The sequence below is a fragment of the Podarcis gaigeae genome (genome assembly GCF_964106915.1).
Source record: "Podarcis gaigeae genome assembly, chromosome: 4".
In the NCBI taxonomy this organism is placed as follows: domain Eukaryota; kingdom Metazoa; phylum Chordata; class Lepidosauria; order Squamata; family Lacertidae; genus Podarcis; species Podarcis gaigeae.
Window position 1 is genome coordinate 61,023,872 of NC_139677.1, and position 26,605 is coordinate 61,050,476.

The 26,605-nt window shown below is 39.5% G+C and overlaps 1 protein-coding gene across 2 annotated transcripts in view; it reads left to right on the plus strand.

The window, feature by feature from the left end:
- SAMSN1 (SAM domain, SH3 domain and nuclear localization signals 1) overlaps positions 1-26,605 on the plus strand; it is a 75,802-nt gene that overhangs the window by 11,389 nt on the left and 37,808 nt on the right. Inside the window, exons 5-9 of one of the 2 annotated variants that reach the window (XM_083737115.1) lie at positions 3,300-3,386; positions 9,890-9,966; positions 11,792-11,854; positions 16,476-16,602; positions 17,187-17,566. In XM_083737115.1, coding sequence (XP_083593241.1) covers positions 3,300-3,386; positions 9,890-9,966; positions 11,792-11,854; positions 16,476-16,602; positions 17,187-17,566 — 734 coding nt within the window. Of the gene's footprint in view, positions 1-3,299; positions 3,387-9,889; positions 9,967-11,791; positions 11,855-16,475; positions 16,603-17,186; positions 17,567-25,133; positions 25,326-26,605 lie in introns of those variants that run through there. The other variant, XM_083737114.1, reaches the window with a different exon arrangement.

Genomic DNA, 26,605 nt, shown 5'->3' on the forward strand with positions numbered 1-26,605 from the left:
ATCACGCAGATAAGGGGGCATCCATGTGCTGAAGACCTCTGGTGAAACAGACAAATCCAACACTCTGACAGAGGTTGCTGGAAAGTACCAGACATGCATACAAAAAAACAATTATAGGAGCATTTCAGATTTAATAGAATGTGTGTCTAATTTGTTTTCCATTGTAAAAATATCTATTTTCCTTTGCTAGTTGAAACCGCAAACATAACTTGAGAAATGAAATGTATTTTCATAAAATGTCTAATCATTTTTTCATGTTTGATTGTGATGGTCAACATATCCTGTTTTCAGCAGCTAGCTTTATAAAAATCATTTCGTATATATTCCAAGTTGTAGATCTGATTTATACAGACATTTTAAATACATTTTTTTTGCTGAATATGGAAATAAATAAAAACATGGCAATCCATCATAAAGAGCCTATCGACCTCTCTGTGAGTTTTGCAGTTCAGCAGGATTTGCATCCATTCATATTTTATCTCACTAGATGACAATGAATGGAGAACATCTAAAGCAAGGATGCTTTCTAAAGGTAAAAATATAGATTTTAATTGTAAAAATCTTCATATTTCATGACACTATATTATTGCTTTAAAGCCCACAAGTATAAAATGGCCATGCCATATCAAAAGAATTTCCTTTCTTTTTCTCCAAGTGTATTTAAAATGAAAACAAACGAAAAGCCTTAAAAGGAATTGCATCACCATTCAGAAGTGAAATCACAACAGATGTTTCATAGATGTGGTTCTTAGTACACTCTTGAAATCAATACAATGCAGTCTTGAAATCAATATGAACCATGCAAGAGATGCAATCATATTCCTAAAAAAGATGATACTACACTCTCACATGTTGAAACCATAAACTTGCTGATGTCTGCTTTGAATAAATCGGTGTGGCATCCTTAAAACAAAATCATGGCAAATCTGTCCTCATAGAACTTTCCTACGGATATTAAGACCAATTGCTTCACATGCAGGTTGACATATAGAGATAGCGAGTCAATAGTAGCTTACAACAGAACACAAGTTTCTCACATCATCAGTCAACACATATTTGCCAGCTTTGCAGAGTTAATTTAGAGGCTATGGCCTCTTGGTTTGTGGCAGCTGCTTCTCTTTGGACGCTCACTTTTTGATGCAAGAGTGACACCTCCAACATCACTAGCAACAGAGCCCAACCCCTCAGCATGATTGTCTTCTTGCCTGACTTCAGGGTTTGAGGTTTATATTTACCAGTGCTGACCCTGAAGGGGGCAGGACCAAAAGGGGATCTCCACCTGAGGGGATCCCCTTACGGGGCACTGCAAGAGCCATCTCCTTAACATCTAGATAGCATGAAGCTGGGGTGTACCTTCTCTGAGGCTTTTTGTGTTGGGATTAAGAACCACCGGTTCATCTATCTGAGTATTAGAGCATTCCCAAATTGTCTAAAAGAAACATTAGTCGGATCACTCTCAAATAAACCATCACTGAACCAAAATCGAAATAAGCTACTGACTGATTTCAAAGCTGGTAGTCACTGGCCAGATTTGGATCCAGTTTAGGCTCTGTTACAGGCTTTAGTCACCTGGAGTCAGAAGAGAGACAGTGGGTTTTTGACTTTGTTGATTCTCATTGATCTTAGCAGCTTTCAGTCCAATTATCTTTCAGCTTTGACCTATAAAGCCTTAAATGGCTCAGGACCACAATACCTCAAGGACCGCCACTTCACATATGAACCATATGTGCCTCCTTTGCGAGAGGTCAGGAGGGTGGCAACACGAGAACGGGCCTTCTCTGCAGTGGCTCCCCATCTGTGGAATGCTCTCCCCAGGGATGTTCATGTGGCACCTTCACTATACAACTAGGCCTTTGCCTGACTCAAGCTACATCATATACCCTGTTTAAAAATGCTAGCTCTTTTGGGTTTTTTTGGGGGGGGGTTATTGGTTTTGTTTTGACTTTATGTATTTTATATTTTATGTGAACTGCCCTGAGACCTCTGGGTATAGGGCAGTATAATGATGATGATGATGATGATGATGATGATGATGATGATGTGGTACCTCGGGATGCGAACAGGATCCGTTTGCATCCTGAACAGAACGTAAGATGCGACTGCGCGTGTGCAGGTCGCATTTCGCAGCTTCCATGCATGCACGTGACGTCATTTTGACCATCTGCGCATGTGCGAGCGGCGAAACCCGGAAGTAATGTGTTCTGTTACTTCCGGGTCACCGCAGAGCGCAACCTGAAAATACTTATCCTGAAGCGTATTTATCCCAAGGTATGACTGTAATAATAATAATAATATCCTTCTGGAATAGCTGTCTAAGTTGGGAGCGGGCAGTATTGCTTTGCAGTACTTCTGGCCCTAGTTGGATGGCCGACTCTAGAATCTGGTGTTTGAGCGGTATTGTAAGAAATTGTGCAGATTTGTGCAGCCACCAGTGTGGGGCTCTACATGGTTTGAGCATGGTTTTGACCTCCATGCTATTTAACATCTACAGAAAACCATGGTGAGGTCATCCTGAATTATGGAGTGTGTTGCCATCAGAATGCTGAGGACTCACAGCTCTGCTTCTCCTTTTCATCATCCTTATATACCCAAGCGATTGTTGTGCTCTACAGGAGAGGGCATCCTGCAGTTACTGTTGTTGTTATTGTTGTTGTTCTAAATCACCCTTCACCTAAGGTCCCAAGGCAGGCTGCAGCATAAAAAACAATATTAAAAACAATTAAAAACAACTTACAACCATAAAATAAGGGCTCCATTTCACACAATGTTGGAATAAGGACTTTGTGTGGTAGCACCTCTCATGACATATCAGACAGGTGTCTTCTCTATTTATTTATTTTTTGGCATTTGTTGAAAACTGTCCTCAACAAGCATAGATTTTTATCCCATCAGCATCTGTAATGGATTTAAAAGTGTTTCTATATATGTAGTGGGTTTAAATTGTTTATATATATATGCATTTTATTATATCGTTTTTATATATGCAATGTGAAATTGCTTTGAGATTCTTCATGACAAGCAATTCATAAATGAAACAGACAACTGAACAAATGAATAATCACTGGCCCTTGTGGTACTGTAAGGACTCTCTGACACTGTAATATGGATCTGCAGATCAAACTAAATATTATGCATAGATGCCAATTGGTCTAAATCTTTTCCACTTTTAGAAGCTTTTTAAAGGAAATTGCCCTTTGGGATTGGTTGATCTGCATCCCAACACTAATTATGTAGAGTATTCGGCTGCTTCACTAATATGATATGAATCCAGGAATCTGCTTTCTTTGCTTCGCTTCTAGATAGGAAAAATGTGAATGGCACACTCGGGCAGCTTCCCAAGAAGCAAGAGAATGATTTGTACTTCGGAAGGCACTGTCAGTCTGAAGGTAATTGCAATACGCATTTCAGCTGATTTTGCATTTTCCTCAAAACATTTTAAAGGGCACAGAGGAAAACAGTGAAATAATTTGTCAAGGCCTCTGGTGGGGAGGGCTGACTCTTCCCCAAGGGAAAGATATGCACTTTAAATAAAGTGGAAAGTTGAAGCAAGGAACTGCATGGCTTCTATTAAATGCTTCCTGTAGCTGACATGTAGCAGAAGACCCTCATGCAACCAGCTTGTTGTTGTTTTGATCCTGGCAGAAGATTAGTATGCCTGCTATTTGACATGTATTTCCGATGAACTGTATGCTAGGTGCTTTGTAGAAAACAGAAGTAGCAAAGCCTTCTAACAGGAAGCCCACATTGGGGGAGGGAGGGAAAGAAATATAAACCCCAATCCTGTCTCACTAGCAGAGCAAGTGCTTTGCATTCAGAAGGTTCCAAGTTCATTCCTTGGCATTTTCAGGTAGGGCCAGGAGAGACTTGTGCCTGAAATCTTGGATAGGCACTGCCAGTCAGAGTAGACAGTTCTGTGCTAGATGGACCAGTGGTCTGACTTGGTATAGGACTGCTTCCTGTCTTTCTAGCCTAAACATTTTTTGTTTAGATGTAAATCTCATTGATATCTGTGCAGCTTAATTATTGCACCAGAAGTAGTCTAGTCATGCTGGCCACATGACCCAGAAAGCTGTCTGTGGACAAACGCCAGCTCCCTTGACCTGAAAGCAAGATGAGCAACGCACCCCATAGGCATCTTTGACTGGACTTAACTGTCCAGGGGTCCTTTACCTTTTACCTACTAGAGACAAAATCATGTGGGGTTGGGGGCGGGGAAGAAGACATGTGTACAGCATTTTAGACTAGACTCAAACTGGATACACACCCCAAAAAATAATAAAGCACATTATTTCGCCAAAGAATTCTGGGAGCTGTAATTTACTCCTACAGAGCAACAATTCCTCTCACACTTAACCAACTAGGGCTGGATCTAGGCACATCAAAAAAGTGTTTCAGGAAAACGCATTGTACACTTTATTATGGGAAATCACATTGGCAAAAGACGGGACTCCACAGCACCTTCTGAGGTCACAGTGTTGTAACCCATATAAAATGCTTTTTCTTTACTAATGTTGACATAAGTTTCTTCAAATGCATGGTGTGTATGCAGGCTTAAAGTATATTTTCACTATGGTTTGCCAACACTGCGGTGGGTCCTATCAGTCTGATTTTACACAGCACTATGGACACACCAGTATGTGAATGGCGTTTCCAAGGAAAGGTACTGACATAGGGAAAGTGAGCCAGGAAGCTGTGGCCAAGCACAGCTATAAATATTTTTTTACATATCTACCACCTTAACCAATGGTGCTCCTGCTACCTTTCCACTTTGAATAAAGGAGCCAATATGAAAGACCAGTTATCATGACACTTGAGGGCAGTACATAATAGCTTGAGGAACAGCTATCTCTATGCAGTCCTTTCAGAGTTGTGGTCTACTCAGTTTAGATAAGTGAGTTGACACAAGAACATGGCAACTTTTATGTTATGCCTTAGAAAAAAGCCTGTTTGTTTTTAGAATTCACTGAATCAGGGTAAGTTGCCTCTCTATTTCCTTCTTTCTTTCTCCTTACTTGTCCCTCCTTTCTAAAGGCAATTGGGTGTGAGGATTAAGTGATTGACCCCACAGAAACTAGACCCTGATGAATCAAAGCACTAAACCACAGGCTTAACTTTAAGCACCTTAAAGCCATAGATTTCAAATAGGCTATTCATGAGCCTATCTTATCTTTTAGCTTTTCTTTAACCGTTTCATTTCCCTTGGCACACCATGAGGGTCTTGTCTCAGTTTGTAGTACAGTTTACTTCTCCCTTCATAGTTTTGAATAATCCTACAGAGAGTTCCTACATTGCCAGATGGCCTGGTTGCTTGGGTTCATTTTAGGATCTGCACATTGACTTTGCCTTGCTATGCAGTATTTCCTGCACAGTTTACAGCAGGAAAAGGCACATGGAGAGACATAAAGGCATAAGGAGATGTTGTAGCAGCAAGAGTGGAGGGTTTTGCACTTGGTCCTGGCTTACAAGCATATGATGCTACCTTATACCGTGTCTAGTTCAATATTTTCTGTGCTGATTAGCAGTGATCTTGCAGACTTTTGTGCACTTATAGCACAATAAAATAGGATCTGTGCTGAAGCTAAGTAGGTCTGGTTAAAGCTGAAATGAAAAATCAAGTAGAAACCCATCTCTACTGCTTTGAGTTCCATGATGAAAGGAAAGTGGGATACAAATGTAATTATTATTATTATTATTATTATTATTATTATTATTATTATTATTATTATTGCAAAGGGAATACACAAAGCTTTGTTCCTCAGGATGATGATACTGCAGATTTAAAGTAACATTTTGGTAACACCTTCACATTTCCCAAAAGAATAATAATACCAACTGTTGCTGACATTAACATTTTGAGGGAACATAACTTATATTTTCCAGAAAAGTAGACTGATTTGATATTCTACTAAAACAATTGTGGAAATCTATATGCTCATGTGCATACAAATTCCATTTACATTAATGAGCTGTTTGCAAGTGAAAAGGTTTAGGATCGAGGTGTGAAATCTCTAATTAGATTTTGGTTGAAATAGATCATTCAACTTCACCTAATACAAACTAAAGGAGTTGGATTAAAAAAAAAATAATAATCATGCCATATAAAATTTTTTAGAAAATAAATGAAGACAAAAGTAGACTTTCTTATTATCGTTGGCATCAATCTGTCTCAAGAGAATGGAGTGCATCTCCAGGGTGACGCCAAATCTCTGGAGAATCACAGTGCCTGCTGTGGCTGCAGAGGCTGGTAACTCATAACTGCTGCCTCCTGCAATGTTTTTGCTGTGTTAGCAGCACCAAAGTGAGCTATCTGGGCACAAACGTAGGCAATTTGTATGGGGTTCCTGGGCTGCCCAGACAACAAGTCTCTCTTCTCATCCTTATTGATGTGGTCCAAAGAAAAATGAGCAATATGTTTGGTGAAAGAAGCATACAAGATGCCATCCATCCCTCTTAGGAACCCCACTCTGGATTTGTGTAGGGTTTACTCCTTAGCCTTGTCTTCTCCTAAATAGGTCCCACAAGGCAGCGGGTATGGATTTTTCCTTTGGGTTTTCTCCCAAAGTCTTTCTCGTGAATGAATATATCTGTAAGGTAGCAGAGGTTTAGGATCAGAGTCATCCTTGACTTGGATGAGTTACACTCCCAGGTTGATGAGCCCCATCTGCCCCTTGTTTCCCTTACAGCATGTGGAGTAACTGCCTTCTTGACCAGTGAACACTAATGGTCTTGTCTGCTCAATCTGCTGGAGTCTGTCTTCACATGCAAGCAGGGGCGCCGACTTATAAAAAATATTGGGGGGGCCCATACCGGGGTCCTGCCCCGGGAAGTTTTCTAAATTTTAGATGAAAATTAGTGAGTTTTAAAGTTTTTTAAAAGTATTTTAGAGTCATATGATCAACATTAGAACCCCGAAAACTCGACTCTCTATAACTCCACACTCCGGGAAACTCGACAAGCCTGAAACACTTTTGGCTTTGAAAAAAGAAACAAAACATAAACACGCACGGTATTTTCGTAAAAAGCTAATTTAATTTGCAGTAACAATTATGCTTATAGACTATTACAGAGCAGTGAATATATAGCTCTGAAAAGACTGAAATGATATTTAAATAAATCCTAAACTATCATTAAAAGAATAAAACATAAAATATCGCTGTCGCACAGTAATAGCACTTTGATTAATAAGTGAAATAGCTAATTTAAGCTTACTTTGAATAAGGCTGAGGGTTCATTAAATAAAAATAATATCTCAAAGTTAATGCTTTAATACAGTTAATAAAGTTAATACAGTATGCCTAATACTGTATGTAAATACTGTAATACTGTATGTAAATAACGGGCTTTAATTGGGTCTTACACCCTAAAAATATTTAAGTATTTGAAAATAACTAATACAGTACTATAGTAATATAGAAATACAGTCCTAAACTAGTACTAATATTTCGAAACTGAAAATTTAACATTCTGTATGTATTTAATTCTCTATTTTATAAAGATTTTTAATATCTGACAGTGAGTTTGGAGTAGCCCAATGCAAAAATCCTGAGGATCCATGTGGATCCGTGCTTTGTAACCACGTTTTTGCACCACTGTGACCCTAGGCAACAGTGGGTGCGTGATTTTTTTGGTGCAAGATGTAGCCATGAACATGCTATGTGATCTGATGGTGAATTTGGGGTGACCCAGTGCAAAGATCCTGTGGATCCATGCTTTGTAACCACGTTTTTGCACCATTGCAGCCCCAGGCAACAGTGGGTGCGTGATTTTTTTGGTACAGACTGTAGCCATGGACATGTAATGTGATCTGATGATGAATTTGGGGTGACCCAATACAAAAATCCTGAGGATCCATGTGGATCCGTGCTTTGTCACCACGTTTTAAATGGGGAGGGAAGGAAAAACACAGAAGGGACAAGAAGCACAAGAGGGGTGTGCGGAGAAGCAGCTGGCTAAGAATGCAGGGGAGGAGTTTAACGGGGTGGGGGGGAGGAAAGGAAGGCAAAAGTCCCCTCCCAAGCCAGCCCCCCCCCCTCTCTCCCACCTGCATCCCTAGAGCACGGAGAGGAGGAGGTGGTGGGCTGGAGCCTGCACACAGTGTGACTAGGAAAGAATTAGAAGGAAGGACTCGATCCTTTCCTTAACCCTCTGCTTGCCAAGAGGGCAGGGGATTCCCTGCTCTTTGTTGAGTTTGAGCAAACGCAGCAACAGAAGCGGGTGGGCAGTAAGACCCTGAGGCAGAATGCAGGAAAGCAGCAGCTTCCGCCTTCCCTCCGCCCGCCCGCCCGCCCGCCCGATCTTATTTTTGCCTTATTTTTGCCTATTTTTGCTCCGGCGCTCCGGCGAGTCAGCTCCAGGGACCACACATTCGCTCAATAACACGCACAGACATTTCCCCTTACTTTTTAGGAGAAAAAAATCTGTGTGTTATAGAGCGAAATTTACGGTAATAATTTTCTTAGATTATTGGGGGGCGGAGCCCCCCCAAACGAATTTTTGAGGGGGCTCGGGCCCCCTCAGGCCCCATGGAGTCGGCGCCTATGCATGCAAGAAAAGTCCTTAACTCACTCAGGTTTTAAGACTCATCGGCTACCCTCACCTGGTTATCAAAGCTGTTTGCTGGGGTGCGGCCACTGTCACATGCTGACAGTTTCTAGGAGCCACAGGTGAAAACTGAGTACAGGGTAGGGAACAAAGGTGGACAAAGTAATCCAGAAGGAGCACAGTGTGTCTCCCAGAAGAGGTACTACCCCTCCCTTAACACCTATACATAGTAATAGTATAGAAATGTTCTTTATTAATTTGAGATGAAAATGTAAGGTTCCCCTTCCCCTTTAGGGAAGGTTACACACTTCCCCTTTGCTATAAATTTCTGATCAGTTTTAGCCAGATGCAATGAAAGTGGCACAGAGTTATTATTTGTTTATTTCATCTACAGTGACATCTATTTCATTCCTAAGCACAATTCAAACACCTGACTACATATTGATAAGCCTTCGGCTTTTCCTACCTCTGCTTAGGACTGTAAAATTAGGAAGTGGGTTATTAAGGATGTAGCAAATCACAATACATAGATGGCTGTTGGAATTCTGCTTCGAGGCTCACAATTTTGCAGGCTTTGCCTAGAGCTAGCTAGTAAACAGATCAAAAGTCTAATGCTAACCAAGTTTGTTCAGATGCATGCAAGTACATCTTCATATGCATGCAAGTACATGGGACTGCTACTTTAGTGATCCACAAATTAGGCATGAATGAGTTTAAGTCCAATTATACCAGCTTAAGTAGCTGATGAGTGGTGATCTTTAGAAAGACTGGGACAGTAAAGATGTTCCCACTATGGAAAGCAGCGTGGAAGTAAAAACAAAAACAAAAACCTTCACAAGAACTTTGCTGAATGAAAATCTTGACTTCAAACAGTAAAAACTCATTATTATGATTAGAGAAAATTTTCAAAGTGCTTCCTGTGCGCGCGCGCGTGTGTGTGTGTGTGTGTGTGAATGAAAGGCAATATGTGTTTATCCTATAGTCAAAGAACATAAATATTCTGACCTCCTAGGTGTCTTGTGTACTCTAAGTTTCCCCATCACCACAGCTATTTTAAATGTCTACAGCATACCAAGAGGCAATGAATATTTTTAAATCTGACAAGATGTTATAAGGGAAGGGAAGAAGCCCAGAGAACACAGGAAATAAGATTGAAAGCTTTAAAAAAGAAACAACAACTCCAATTTTCCTACTGTGGTAAAAAAATATCTCTGCGTTTCCTACCACGTTTCTGTTATATTTGTATATGTTACTCATTCTATTTTCAATGAAAATGTATTGCAAAAACTTTAATTAGGTTCTTCGTGATAATAATCTTTGTACTTTTCTAATTCCCACCTCCGGACAGAAATGAATGAAGATTTTCTTATCGGAGAAAGGTTTCATTTACTACAAGGAACAAGAATAGAGGAAACTACATGTCAGGTAACTGTGAAACTGTAGCAGAACTTGGGCAATAGAAATACCTGCCTGAAGTTCTTTCTAGACTGGGCTGCAAAATGGATCCCACGTGTCTGTAGGCTTGGATGGATTTTATTTTTTTTATCAGCCTGCTCTCTGACTAAGGACTGCTAATGGAATCCCGGCCACAACATCCCCGTTGAGCCACCATGGCACCCTGCTTGGAGGGTCATGCATAATTTTTCTGGCGTACTCAAACAAATGGGCCTGCCAAATCATTAAAGTTGGTGGTTCTCTTTTGGTCTGTGGTGGTTGAGCAACTCATGCTGGCTATGTTTATAAGCTTTTATAATAGATGCTCATTCACACAATCCACATTAGTCAGATCATGAGCTTCCTGGTGGTCACAAGCACTCCAACAGGTTAGGGGTAGAGCTGTAAGTCAGTGGTAGAACATCTGATGCAGAAGACCAAGTTTCAATCCTTGGCATTTCCAAGTAGGTCTAGGAGAGGACCTTCTCTAGAGATCCATTGCCAATTAGTATAGACAACACTGAGCTAGATGAACGTACAGGGCAGCCTTGTACGTTCTTGCCAACCTTCTGGACCAGAAATGTATCTCCTGTAATTGCTTCACTTAAGGAGAAAATAATCTCGTGTGGGGAGCAAGCGTATTTAGAGTATTTTTCCCCCCACTCTTTTAAATAAATGTGGCCAGGAAACTGCTTCAAGACAGGTTCCTATGAATGTGTCACAATCACACTAGGTTTGTGTATCTGGTGTAAAGATTGAAAGTTTGAGTATCTCTCTTGATTTGTTTTTATTCAGTGGGTTATTTTTTTATATATATGACCCATAAGGGTTTAATGCTTTGTAGCACACACAAACACATAACTAGGCTGCCATTGAATTAGTATTGTGAAATTTTATTTGGCACAGACCTATCCTAAGTGCTTTGATCAATCTAGCCAGCCCCAGTTTGGTGTATGTGTCCAGAATGTTTCTCAATTTTTATAAACATATACTGTGTCTCCAGGCACTTGTCTTCAAAAGACTACATTAATTAACCCACTAGTATGAGCAATTAAAGAAGCCTGACCCTTGGGCCTGTGCATAATAATATAAAGGTAATTAATGATTCATCAGTTGCTGAACACTGAAGAACTAGAAGACACAGCAGAAATAGGTGTTCCTAATGATGCTGTTGTTATTGATATCTCAGAAATCCGTGAACAAATTAAAAGGAACCAAAGGGGCTTCCCTTATCAATGGGCAAGCAAGTTGCTACACAATTATATCTCTCAACCGGTGTGTTACAGCTTGTGTTTGGTTTGGAGTGAGACAAACCACAAACCTAGGTTTGCATATAATGCTAAGTCAAACCATGGCTTAGCTCCTGATGATGTGGAAGTAGCAGCTCTGAGGGAGAAGAAAAGTGGCCATAATCTTCTAAATGCCAAAACCAGGACATTTATTCATTTATACTAGGCCATTAGTGTTACATGTGAACTAGGCGATTATGTCATTGAGAAGCAATTCAAGATGCTGTAAGTCAGCCTGGGAGAGCTATGCCCCCCAAGGGTAGCATCTATATTATTTTGTGAATGAAGTTTGAGTCCCAACTTTAATTTTGGCTTGCTTTTTCTTCTTGGACAGTTTTTATTTGGCAACAGAGAACCATGTGGGCTTCACAGCCAATCAATTGATTTAAAAAAATCTACCTCATTGGTATTATTGATACCTTTTATTTTAAATGCATTCTGCATAGCCCAATTGCTTTCATGATATATCTACATGGTGCTGTTGCAATTCCTGTTGTTGACATTTTGTTTACCCTTTTGTGGCCAAGGTAATGACATTTGAACAGTGGATTCCACCTCAGAACCATGTCCCAAGTGCATCCAGTGATACAGTAAGAGAGATTCCACAATTTTTATTCCTTTTTCGTTTTGGCCGAATTATACATTGGCTGCAGTGTTTTCAAAAGCCTTCTTCAACTAAATGAACATGCAGAACATTATAGAAGCAAACCCTTTTAGATCTATGTCTTTGTGCCCTCACACTGATTTGCCAGCCAAAGTTGAGTGTGCCTCAATAGTATTTGTGCCTGAGGAGATTTTAGGAGATCAGGTTGGCCCCATTTCGCTTTATCTACAAGGACTCTGATAAGAAAAAAGTTTATTAAAAATTTGTGCTAGTCAAATGCTGACCAATATAGCTAACTGGTAGCATCAGGACAACTAAGATAATGCAGTGTTTAGATTATGGAGAGAAAGATGGAGAGCGGAATTAAGCTTAGAAGCCCCATACCTGACACTCCCCAATTTTGACCAAAACACAGCCCTGCGCCCTTCTGGATGCATGAAGAACCAGGCAGAAAATCAGGCAGAGGGCATTCTCAGTAGTGGTGCCTGCCCTCCCATCAGATGTCAAGGAAATAAACAACTATTCGACTTTAAAAGACATGTGAAAGCAGCCCTGTTTAGGGAAGTTTTAATGTTTAATGTTTTATCATGTTTTTAATATTCTGTTGGGAGCTGTCCAGAGTGGCTGGGGAAACCCAGTCAGACAGATGCGGTATAAATATATTATTATTATTATTATTATTATTATTATTATTATTATTATTACCTATTCATATAGGCACATGCTTGAGTGACTCAAAAGAAAGACAGGAATAGGTTTATTTGTCCCAGATATAAATATATTTAAGTTTTATTCATTCATTTTCACACGCAACCTCCCTCCTTCCTGTTCAAGTAGTTGATATTTTCCCTACCTCCACATAGCAGTGTGATGTTCTGAAACTGTTTCAGATCCTGTTTCTGATAAGTTGCTGTGGTCATGAAGCCCCAGAACGTTTAGTGCTTATCCTTAATCAAAGCAAAAAAGAAAACTCCAAAGCTTTCATTAGTACAGTTTGCATCAGTAAAATATAACTACTGCATTTATTGTTCTGCTTACATGACTTTTGCTAACATAAAACTCTCCCCCTCTCCACAGTAACTGCTCTTAAAACAAAGAGGATTACACTTCATCCATTAGTAAAATTGTTTGAGTAGATTATATTCCCGTTTTACTTTGAAACGCTCAACCATCCACCCCTCAAATAAAATACAAGTTCAGACCTCAGTTCAAAATTCATAGTGATGTTAATAATTAGAGTTTGACACGTTGTCTGGTAAACAATCCACTTGACTTGGGTAGGTTTGCTTCTGGCTAAAATGCGATGATTTCTGTGTTGTCAGCTAAGAAGCCATTTCACTGATAATTATCCCCATTGCTTTTTGGTGGACTGGTACCCACCAAAGTACTGCACAGTGGCTTGAATCTATTTGCTGCATGAACAGATGGAACATCCATTAATGGCAGGACTCCAGCTGCTCAGGAAAGGACCCCTTCTGCATTTTGAAGTCTCATTCTGTGAATGGAATGGCATTATAATCTCAAGCATGTCTGACCCAACCAAGTGGTTTTGATATTTTAAATGAACATGCAGCTTCCCCCAGATGCAGACTTTTGCATCTCCTGTTAAGATGACTGCGAATGAAATTAGATTTTCTATTCCAATTCCACACACTCAAACATAACTTGGGTTGCGTCAACATGCACCAGCTGAGGATGGCATCAAATAAAATTAAATCCAATGCAAAACTATAGACTGCTTTTTATCTTTCAAATAGAGTTCTGATGAAAAGTTCTCAGATATGTAAAATCATTCTTATATTTCAGGGGGTCATGCTTGGTTCAGCATATTCAGTAATGTTATATTGCATCTCCAGATCCTATTATTTTGTAATCTCTTCTCCATTATATTTTCCCTATTCTACAAACCTGCCAGTTCCTCATATGATTTGTGTACTCTGAAATCCATGGTTAGGTTGAAGAACCATTTGTTTCAGAACTCTTCCATTAGCTTACTCAAAAATGTAGTATATTACATATTTATTCTAGTAAAATATCATATTCCTAGAGTAAGGTACTCTGTGAAAATACCCTTTACCAGCCTAGTAATGGTATTCCACACATTTGTAACAGAAATGTTGTTGTTGTTGTTTAGTTGTTTAGTCGTGTCCGACTCTTCGTGACCCCATGGACCAGAGCACGCCAGGCACATGCCTGTTGTCTTTGTCCATGGAGTTTTCTTGGAAGGGATACTGGAGTGGCTTGCTGGTTCCTACTCCAGGTGGATCACGTTTGGTCAAAACTCTCCACTATGACCTGTCCATCCTGGGTGGCCCTGCACGACATAGCTCATAGCTTCTCTGAATTATTCAAGCCCCTTCGCTATGGCAAGGCAGTGATCCATGAAGGAATGTAACAGAAATACTAGTATCTAAAGGGACTTTTGAACTACAATCCAATCTTTGATGAGCACAAAATAGCTGCCAAATGGAAAAACGTCTCTTTCTCTCTTTCCTTGTTGTATTTGTTAGTTGCCCTGTAACCTGAGTTATTGAATCATTAAAAAAAACAGAAACAGAGAATTCATAAAATACAATCACATGTATACTTAAAAAACCACAAAAAACCCAGGCGCCTAAACCTGGTTCCAGAGCACCAAAATAACATAACAGAGCAAAAACACATCCATCCTAACCACCATAGAAACAGTGTTAAGATCAATGTTTTAAGTATTAAGGTAAAGTCCAGGGAGAATAAAGAAGACTTTCCTTGATGCCAGCAAAATATTAATGAATATGCTAGGCAAGCTTTTCTGGGAAGAATGTTCAATTACTAGGAAGCCACCATGAAAAAGGCCCTCTCCCTTCTTGCCCTCCCTCTGAACTTCAGGTTTGGGAGACACTCATAGAAAGGGCTCTGTAGATTACCTGAGGGTTCAGGGAAGGGTATATATGAGAAAAGGCAATACATTAGATACTGCTGTCCTAAAGTAGTGCAGGATGTTATAGGTTAAACCCAGCACTATGAGTTGGACCTAAAAACAGCTTGGGAACAGACTTGGTGCACATACTTCCTACATACCTTTTGAAGGAGTGAGTTTTATGACAATAGAGGATGTGTTCACATTACTGCTTACTGTGGCTCCAGTGTGCTCCTACCACTGTTTTTTAAAGCCAGGTTCACATGACATTAGCCACACTCCATCTACATCCTGTAGCATTTAGAAAAATACTCCTCTTTGATTAGCTTTTTCTCAAACCAGCTTTCCGTTGCGGTGTGAACAGTTCATGGTTCCGTCGTGGTGTGAACAGTTCAGGCTGCTTTTGCGCATGTGCAAATGAAAGCATCGCTGACCTGCAGTTTGGTGCATGCAAATAAATAACTGGTTGAAGATATTTCCAGGCCTGCTCTGCTATGAACAGCAGTGGAAAAAAGCTACTTGAAAATGCAGCAAGAGGAAATGATCTTGCAGTGTTTTAAGCCACTAATGCAAACATAGCCACAAAAAAGAAAAACCCACCTCACCAGTGTCGAGCTGCTGCACCACAAATGGTTTCGTGTAGCACTAATAGCTATGTGCCAAGTGGTTCTGTATAACAGCCTTTACTATCTGAATTATTGCAAAAACAGCTTGTCTGCTTTGGATTTGAGATCTATTTGCAGGCATAAACAGAGAACCAATTGGACTTTCCCACCCATTCTTTTTCTTATTCTATGGAAGATAGGCCTACTGGTAGCAAAAAATCAATATACCCAGTTCTGAACCAATACACCTCTGGCCACCTAGTCCTAAGAACTCAAAAGTAGAGAATAGGCATTGCCATCATACCTTGCTTCTGTACTACTATGTCTAGCAGCTGTCAATAAGTAATAATGAATGAGTCTCACATGGCATAGCACTTTTTATGTTCTTATATACAGTGAAATACTACAAGTTCCATAATCACAGCTAGTGCATCCTTACATATTTTCCTTTCTTTTTCTTTCACAAAGAAAGAAGCTCACAAGTTATATACTTGTGGCTGATTTAATTAATATTTTTGTAGCACCTTTGAGAACACTTCAGAGTCAATTTGTAGCTTGTAAAAAAATTACACTGTATTTTTTTGCTTCTTGGGAGAGAGGTTGCCATTAATTTTTGAAGGCCAAAGGCTGACTATCTCCACCATAACTTCTGTCTTCTTTAAAAGCCACATACTGCTTGAAACCTAAGAAGAGGTAGTGCAGTCAATCCATGAACACTATTATTGAGGGATCTTCAGACACATGAGAAAGACTCCTGTCTGCTGCTAGTTAGTGTAGACAATATTTGATTAGGTCAACTAGTAGTCTGATGTAGTAGAATCTATGATGTTTGGAAAGCCAGGAAAATGTGCAAAGAACAAAGACTCATGGAAGTTCAACCTTTTCCATGAGACTATTTTTCAAGTTGTCCTTCAAGCAATCATGCCGCTATTGCATCAGTCAGCTGACTGATTTAATTTAAAAAAAATTGTAGCACCTTTGAGAACACCTCAGAGTCACTTTGGAGCTTGCAAAAAAAATTACACTGTATTTCTTTGCTTCTTGGGAGAGAGGGAAACAAACATTTCAATGTGTTTTGACCATATATTTCTTTTCTACTCTAGGTTGCAGAATCTGATGAAAATAAAGCTGAAACAGTGGGAACTTTAAAACGGTTGCAGAAATTAGTGCAGACTAAGAAAGCCAGTATACACAGTTCGGATGACATCAAACATGTTTTAATACCTCTCAGTAAGTAAAAGGATACCTTTTGAGTCTATATATGCTTGCGCTTATTTCAGTTTTCTATGTAGGTTCAGAGAATGAGTACCAAAGTAGGTAAATTATGCAGGAAAATATTATTCCCTCGTTTATTTAAATTAAATATGTCCTGGGGAGACTATAGTGTCTTCTGAGTAAGCTGAAAGAATCTATGAATTGTGAGATCAGTGGGAAGTTAGAGACTTCCTTGCTTCAACAGAATGTCTGCAAACTGGTTCAGACAATACCTCAAGGGTTAATGCAGTTCATCATGTGAAACATGCGCACTATCCCCACCTCTGCTGGCTTCACTCACCCATGTGGGGATAGACCATTCAAATGTGGCCATCTCTGCATAAAATCTTAGGTGCGTAGGTCATAATTGTGGGGTCGGTTTCCTAGATCAACGCTTACAAATATCCTATACTTTATACCAAGTGTGTGTTAATAGTTCCACAAGTTCGGTACAGAATTGCCTGCATCCAAATATTTCTATGTGTCTTTGGGGATGGGTGGGAAGATAAAACACTATTTCAAACCACAGTTTCGTTGATTTATTTTTAAACTTTTTAAAGATCCACCGCCACAAGATGTATATGTCTCCGAAGATGAGGATGAAGCTCCAACATCATGTATGAAATTAACCAAATCCCAGGACAAGAAAGTATTGAGAGAGAATACAAGGCGAAAGGATGAAGCTGAGACGAGAACAGGCCTTCTATCAACTTCGTTGGGCAGATCTTATACTTCCAGACTAAGCAACTTAGGAAATATTTCCATCCATTCAGAAACTGAATTTCAACTCTGGAGTGATTGGAAACCTTTTCCTGATAACCAGTTGTGCCCCTGTGATTTCCTGATTACAAGGATAGAGGAATGGGAAAAATGTACTTGTTGCTCTCACCAACCCCGTCTTACTTCCTCTCTCACGGACGTTGATCTCCCAGATTCATGGGTAAGTTGCTTTCCTCCTAAATATTTAACTCAGCTATTAAGACTTGTTGGGTTACGTCTGGCAGTTATTTTAGTCTACCTGTGACATGGCTGAAGCATCCAAAAGAATGGTGATAGAAAAATCCTGAAAGACAAATCTGACCCAAACCTGACGTTGCCTTTATTCATTCCCATAATTGTCGTGACAGATGATCCCAGTCACCTGCTCATTATAGTCCTGTCAAATTGTTAAGTAGTGCTAATATGTCTGTAGCAACTGTAGGTTTATGAAAGTTAGGTTCTGATGGTTCAGAATTTGTTCTGGAGGAACTACCCTTGTCTCAATTCAAAATGGATTCACACATCAGAGAAGGTTTGGGGGGGGGGGGAGAGAGAGAGATATTGAAAAGTTCATAGATTTCTCTCCTGGCTTGAATTATCATCACATGCACTGATAGTGCTGTGCATATACCCATTATCATATTGACCCTTAGGAAATTGTTGTTAGTTTTAGCTACATCCACAACATAGCACTTGAAATTCAACTAGATCTGGATGGGCAACATTAACAATGTTAAATTTCTGCAAGAAAGAATAATAAGAATTAATTTACCACCAAACAAACGTCTACTTGGTTAGATGATCTGGTCACATTATTCACAGCAAACAACAAACACTTAGTCAGGGCAAATGGCTTTGGGTACACACATGACACATGCAGAATGTCATTTTACATTCTGAGACATAGAATAACTTCTAGAGAGAATAGTGTTCAATTTTTGTTACACCTGAGCATTATGAGATGGGCAAATTTGGATTTTGAACTGGATATTATTATTGTTTTATTAATAATATTTATTTGTTGTTGTTTTTTCAGAAAAATGACTCAAACATCAATGTAAAAACAAACATTAAAACTAAGTATAAGAATACAACTACAAAGCTCTTAGATTTCGGTATCAAAAGTGAAATCTGTTTATATTTATGTCATTCCACCTTAGTATTCAGAATAAGGAGATCATAACATCTGTTAAAGAGAAGTCGTTTTTGTCTTAGTATTTTGAAGAAAACGACCTGTTAAATCACTATCCTTTCTCATCCAGCAAAACCTTGCCTGTTGTGTGGGATGTGTTATTTGACTTCTTTCAAGCTTGGCACTTAAAATACTCTTAAGAATATGGTTCCATACTCTTGCTCCTGCTTCCTTCACTCATCTAGCCTGACAACCAATATTACTTACTGTTCCAGGCCCTTTACACTCACAACCTGTTTTTTACCTTAGATTTTGCTAAGAGCTCACATGTATCTAAATTCAGACCTCCACAGAAGTTTAATTCTTTAAGTATATTAAGCTTAGTTTTGCACCCATGTTTAAATCATACCAGCACTTGAATATGACACTGATGCAGTTGGGCTGACTGACAGACAAAAGACAGCCACGGTTGTCTTTGGTAAGGTACAAGTACGGAATAGGAACCAAAACAAAGATATTAAAAATGTAGGGAATATAAAAAATCCACTCCACCTCTCTTCCTGCTTCAATTTTTTGCCAGATTAAGCTCCCTTGCTTAAGCAAATTTTACGTAAACAGGCCTGTTCAGACCAGGACAATGAGATTCTTTGCAAACTAGAAGACTGGCATGCGCCACTTCACACAGATGCCCAACACATGACACAGGCTTGGAGAACATTGCTATCTACAGCAAACTATGAAATTTGTACGTTAAAAATAAATGAAAAGTTTGAATGTGCCATTCAAATTGTATATGAGGCAAAACAGTGGCAATTCAGCAGTATGACACTGACATGAAGAAATAAATTCAGTTTGAACTGATGGCCCTGGCAGAAAACAGTTTATTGATAGCGGACTCTGCTTTAGCATTAATCAGAATACATATTTGTTGATCTTGATTTTAATCAGAGATAGGAAGACAGATAGCATCACGTTTGCAGCTTGAAAGGTCATCCACTACATGCTGCTTGCTCTTGGAGCTGCTTTGTAAAACAAAGGTTTAGCAGACCTCACCCTATGTGTCTGAAATCTAGTCTGTTGATAATGTTGCAAATACTCTGACTAAAGTGTGTTCGGTTTTTCTTCTTGTCAACTCCAAAATGGCTCCCCTTCTTTCAGCTTTGTACAGATCTTTCTAATTTAAAGCTTCATCAGAATGAATTGGTAGCCCCAGCATCTCCAGTTAATATAGAAGGGCAGGGAAAGGCCTGTCTCACATCTTACATCTTGGAGAGAAAATGCCAATCCTCTAGTCTGACTTGGTATGAGGCAGTGTGAGATGTTCAGATCATACCAGTTTCTATAGTACAAAAGGAAGCAATGAAGCCTTTAGCTGATTTTTTTGACTTGGGAAAGGTGAATGTAATTACTTTGATTACGGTGCCCATTCCTCCCCTTTTAAAGTCATCATTGTTAACTTCTCTGCTCTCTGATAATGATGCATTGTGGACACATTTACACATGAATATATATTACACAGTGATGTCACTTGATAACTTTCACCTGAACCATCAGTGAACCGAGTCTGCTGTGAAGTTCTATCCGTTAAATGATGTGCAGTAATTTGTATATTCTGTGTTGTGTGTCTGATAAGACTTCTCATATTTTCAACATATCATTTAATGTTAGTCATTGAGAAGTAAGAACATAGTTATGGACTTGCCTTCATGTTGTTTGCTATGCTTATGGCATGTTAATTAATGAGAGCCAGTGTGGTGTAGTAGTTAGAGTGTCAGACTAGGACCTGGGAGACCAAGGTTCAAATCCCCACTCCGCCATGAAGCTCACTGGGTGACCTTGGGCCAGTCACTGCCCCTCAGCTGAACCTACCTCACAGAGTTGTTGTGGAGATTAAATGATGAGGGAGAGAACTGTTGAACCCTTTAGAGGAAATGATGGAATATAAATTCAACAAATAAACAAATCCTTGAGTGCTAGAAAGGTGATTGGGAAGTTTGTTGATGAATCTGGTTATCTGGATACATTTGAGTCAGTTTTGGCACCAAATCAGCCTTGGTCAACCTGATGATTGGTAGAGGACAAGTGGAGTACTTGATCTCTCTGTGGCTTTTGATACTATCAGCCATGGTAGTTTCCTGCACAGGATCTGTGAGATGGGTATCAGAGGCACTGTTTTACAGGAGTTATGATCCTACATGCCCTGTCAGTTCCAAAGAGTGGCACTGGTGAATGCTCATTGGCCCCTTGGTGTTTGTGCTATGGGATGCAAAAGGGGACTGTTTTGTCCCTGGTGCTATTTAACATCTTTATGAAGCAACTGGGAGCAATCATTAGGGGATATGGAGCAAAATGCCATCAGTGTGTTGATGATGCACAGTTCTACTTATCTGTAATATCAGAGGTAGATTTAGGGGAGTGTGACTGGTTTGGCTGCATCAAACATGGAGCCTTGGGGGCACTGCAGGGGGTGACATAGCCATGATGTAGAATGGAGGGTGAGAGGCGGCGGGCACCAAATTTTCGTGCCGCACAGGGCACTGCTGAAATTTGAGACCCCCATGGTCCGCCACTAGTAACATCTTAAATAGGACTGGGTGTGCAGACTCTGGACTAGTGTCTTGCCAATGCTGTGGACTGGACAAGGACTAATAAACTGAGTTTAAATGCTGGTAAGAATAGGGGCCACCTCCTAGGGGCTGAGATCCCTTTGGCCACCCCCACCCCTCAGTTGATGGGGATTGCCATTCAAATGATGTGTGTGCACCACATCTTGACATTGTTTATGTGAGATGGGCCTTACCTGCTCCCCCCCCATATTTTATTCAAGCTGGTACCCCTACTGACAATATAGAGGCCCTGTGGGGCCTTATGTTTGAGAGACAGGTCAGTTATCTCCTTTTCTTCTGCCAGTGGGGAGCTTTTGTGCCTTCTATGAGTAGAAGGAGGCCTTCATTTGTGAAACAGTCAATCTTGATCCAACCCATCCAGTTTTATAATAAACCTACTAAAAGTCCCATTGGCAGCTAATTTCTTTATCTATGATGCATCACTTGTAAATGCTAATGGGCTACATAAAATGGAAGAGATCCATTTTACCTTGAATATATGTTCTGATCTTACACACTGAGTTTTCACTACTATTAACTACAGTATGTTTTTACAATATGGTCAGTCATAAGCATGAACAACCTTGCATGTAACATTATCAAATGTGATGTTCCAGGTATTACTATCAAGTTATTTCTTACATGGGAGTGCAGGAATTTTGTAACCTGTAACATACACAACTAATTGTGGTTTACTAAAAAAGACTGATCTGAGGTATTCAGGTGCCATTTATAACCCTCCCTAATAGTGTGTGTGTGCTTCACATGCTCCTTGTTCACCTGTCCCTCTTTATGATCAATGTTGTGCAATGCATTCTTCATATTAGACCATTTGAAAATTAAAAAGATAAAACTCTCAGACTACATTAACTTTCCAGGCATTAAAATTCATTCAAGATTCCAGCTTAACTCAATTATGTGCTTGTAATGTTACGAGTGTCAGTCTTTCGCTCTGTTTGGTATTTTCAACAACTAGTGATGAGGTCAAACTTTCAAGGACAAGGAGATAATCAGGTCAGCCTTCAACCTGCTGTAATTTTTCTGATGCATGGAGAGAGGAAATAGATATGGGTGGGCACTATATCTCCTGAAATGGCCTCTTTCTACCCGTTTAACGATAAATATTCTAGCAAAGGGAAGCTCATATATTACTCTACATATGAATTCTCTTTTTATTAATCACACAGATTTTAACAGTGGGCAGAAAAGGAATTAATGTTTGAATTATCAAGGTGGTTTGATTCCCTCCTAAAGGTTTATTTGGTGCTTTAAAGGTTGGAACAATGGCCAAGAGTATAACAAATGAATTTATAATTGCATGAACTTGGGTTCAATGTGCATTTCCAAATGATATGATAAATGCATTACTAGGTGTGTTGTGTACTTGTGGCATTTATTCTCCAATAATTTCCTGTGAGTTTGGTCAGGTCTATGATGGCATTTCAGCTGCCATTACCAGACATATGAGGATGAGAGATATTTTTCCCTTCCAACAATTTTATTATTGACTCTATTGCAAGAATACAAGATAGATTTAAGCATGTGAAACTACTCAAAATCTCATGAAAAAATTGATGAGAGAGTGAAACCTGAACATGAATTTCTGAAATGCTAGAATGGCTTTTAATAAATATAGGGTCTAATCCATAGGGAGCTTCTCCTACAATACTGTATCAAAATTAATGGACTCATGATTTAGCTCCTGCCCTGCATAGACCAAAAGAAGGCTGGATTGTGTCCATAAATGCACTTTTCTTATTCAATTGTTTAGAAGGTTTAAAAGAAAATAGTTATGAGGATACCTTATAAATACTCATCATGTTTGTAATCTTTCTTTGTTAGCTAGTCAACCCAATTTGATCAACCCATCTTGACATGATATTGCCTCCTCAGATTTGCATAAATATATACAGTGACCAGAATAACAAAATTAAATGATAACTCATCTGAAGGGTGATATATAAGCTTCAAGCTTTTTTTCTCCGGAATATTTATTGTTAACTCCAGAAAGACAGAGGCCATTTCAAAAGATATAGTACTTATCCATTATTTCTTATTCATGCATCAAATTTTACAAGGGCGGAGGAAGAGGGTATATAATTGAAGGTTAAAATATTATCTTAGCAACTGTTGATATGTGTTTGGGTCTTTTGACAAAGTTTTGATTTGTTTTTAATCCATGAAGCACTGTGCTAAGAGCTGAGCAGTACACCACACACACACACACAAACACACACACCTTACTGGTTTCATATATAAGACTATAGAGATATAATCTAGGAGGGCGCAATGACCACAAGAGTAGGTTCACACTCCTGTTTGGTGTTTTGGAAAGTGGCCCATTTTAGTTTGTGCTGCTTTGCCTTAGATTGATTTGTTGTTGTTGTTTAGTCGTTTAGTCGTGTCCAACTTTTCATGACCCCATGGACCAAGCACGCTAGGCACTCCTGTCTTTCACTGCCTCCCCCAGTTTTGTCAGACGTCCCGCAGTTTGGTCGGACAGTTTGATATCAGCACCTTAATTTTGAAAATCTGAAGCTCTGTGCCGCTTTATTGACTTGCATCAACAAATGACTATAGCTCTGTCTCTCATACACACTTTTTTTTTTACAGAAGTGAATGAAATTTGTAGGCATAGCAGGCCCTTCTATATAAAGTCTTCCAAAACTCCAGACAAATAGGTCCAAGTTATATTTTTGTTGTTTGGAGCTGGCTGACGTTGAAGTTTAACCTTTTTAAAAAAGAGAGAAAATCCTCTATGACTGTTTAAATTCCATGTTAGTTCTACTGGATCCAACTTTTACTCAAATAACTTGTAAAATTGAGGAATGTGCATGCACACATGCATGTTTTTTCTCTATTTGGGGAGGAGAGATTAGCAGGAAAAGAAGCAACAAGTGTGGGTGGTGCCCACGGTACTCTCAGAATTCCAAATGGGTCCCAAAAGACCACTATGCTATTCTGTATAAGCTAAAATGCACCACTTTCCAAAACACAAAACATCCTTGTGGTCATTGCACCCTCCTCGATTTTATATCTCTAGAGTCTTATATATAAACCAGTGAGATAGGGGTGTGTGTTTATTACTCTAAAAACCAGTTGGCTAGAAGTACCAGGAGTAAAGCTGATTTTCATCTTGTTGATATCAAATGATCTAAACTACCTCACACCAAGTGTAGGCTGCTAATAACAAATATGATTCCATTTCTGGCCAGGATGACAACCTAGGGAGGATTTTGTTTTTTAGGGATAAGATTGTTTGGCACATTTAGATGTTTTTTGTAGGAATATGCCCTGGAGCAATGGTTGCAAAAGAGTCATGAGCCTAGCTTCCTATGCACTTCTGAAAACCTACTCTAAAGAAAACATGTAAGAATATAAGAAGAGTCCTGCTGGATCAGACCAAGGTCATCTATCAAACAAAAGTAGTTCCTCTAGTGCAGTTCCTCTGTTGCCCACGGTGGCCAACCAGATGTTCCTGGGAATTGCACAAGGAGGCAATAGCAGTCTCTGCTTGTTTCCCTGCAACTGGTAATGCTGCAGGAGAATGGATATAAATTGTTTGTTACCCACCCTCATTAGAACATACTAGGCAGTGTTTGTTCTTTTACACTTCAGCTCACTGTATTTTTAATTTATTTTGAGAGGGATGTGCCAGAAGATCACGGTTGCTGTGGTGCTTCCTAGTATGGTTGTAACACTGAAAGAAGAGAATAATAATAATCCTGCTGCTTGGGATGTTATAAATTGTTGACAAAGCTATAGAACACTGCAGGGGGTTGAGCATCCCTGACTTGTTCACCCTTCCACACAAGGCTGCTAGTATGGAAACAGTGCATCAAGCACCTTTTCTGTGGAAGCTGCCGTGAAAGAAATGTGGGGAAGAAGCTGAAGGAGCAGCGCTTGCTGAGTTATACCCAGAGCCTCTCTCTCTCTTTCTTCTTCTCATTTTGTCTTCCTTCCTCTATCTTCAGTATTTCAACCAGTCCTAGCAGAAAGCTGAGTGAAGTCACATCCTTAGCAGAATAAGGAAGTTTTATTTTGCTGATTTGAGCTCTGTGTATCATTCACACTGCTGCACTTTGGCTGAGCAAATCGAGCAACTCTGCCTTATAATGGTATTTTGATTCAATCTGAATGTTAAGATGTTGAAGAGAAAACCTTCGAATGCTTCAGATAAGGAAAAAACTCAAAAGCCAAAGGTAAGAGAATTTAGCATTTAAGAAGGAATTACATTTAGATGGAAAAACCCAAGCTGTGGTGCTCAAAATAATTTCAGTTATATAGTACCAAATTACAAGTTTTTGATATTCACAGCCCAGAGTTCACTGGGACTGAGGGCAGCTGGACAGTGTTCATTTCTGGGGGGGGGGGGGTTGTGAGGGTAATTTCACACAAACAGGCCCTCCCATGAAAATGAGGTGGCAAAGACCCTCTCTTCCAGGAGTAGATGTTACAGGTTTCAGACCTAAGTACCAAGCAAGCAGAGGTGTCTTTGAAATTGTCTTCAACATGCTGCCCTGAGTAATTCCCAGATTTAGGTAAGGAAATTCAAAATGAGAATTTTACAAAGGTCCCACTTAAAAGAGAAGGCCACCATCCTCAGAGGGAGTTGCACAAGTCCAAGTCTTGGTAACAGTATGCAGCCCTCATTCCCAGTCCAGTGAGGGACCTTGATTCTAAGTTATTTTTAGTTGAAAAATATGAAAGTAGCTCCTTCAGAAGTGTCATCGCCACAGTTCTACTTCTTTAATTGTGAAATGACCCTACAGGGGTCTTAGGACTAGTACTGACAAAAAGTAATGGGCATTTTATCCACAAGGATGTGTGCTCAGTTACATGACTGTGTTCAGAAACTTTGTAAATTGCTGTGTGAGGAAGTTGTCTGGGAACTAGCCATGGCTTAGACAGGAGTATCACTATGATTCCATAATTGTTGCAGATGCTTGTTTCTGTCAACCAATAATTTTGTTTTTCTATCTTTAGTGAACCTTTTAGTTTAACAGTCAGTTGTACTTTGCTGCAAGTGTTTTTATAGTAAAGCCTAACAATGGCAGATTGCGAATGCATTTTATTTGAAGTAGCAGACGTTTGTTATTTTGGTACCCCTTTGCCTTCAGGTATAATATAATTGATCCCTCGAGAATGTTTATTGTTCAGTTCTTCATTGTTTTGGCTGCCTGTGCTTTACATTTACATTCAGAGGCAAAGATAACATATAGAAAGATATATACAGATATACATATATATACAGATATATACAGCTGAGATATTGAATGCATACATTTTAATTCTAAGTCGAAATTCCAATCCCACTGATGTCAGAGTTGGACATGGTAGAGTTAGATTTTTCCCATAGGAACATAAATAGCAAACTTTGGATATTTTGTTCCCAGGTTAGGACATTCAAGTAGCAAAGAGGAGCAGAGGAGAGTCTTGCCAAGAGCACAAGACAACCAAATTATTATTTTCTGCCCTTTCA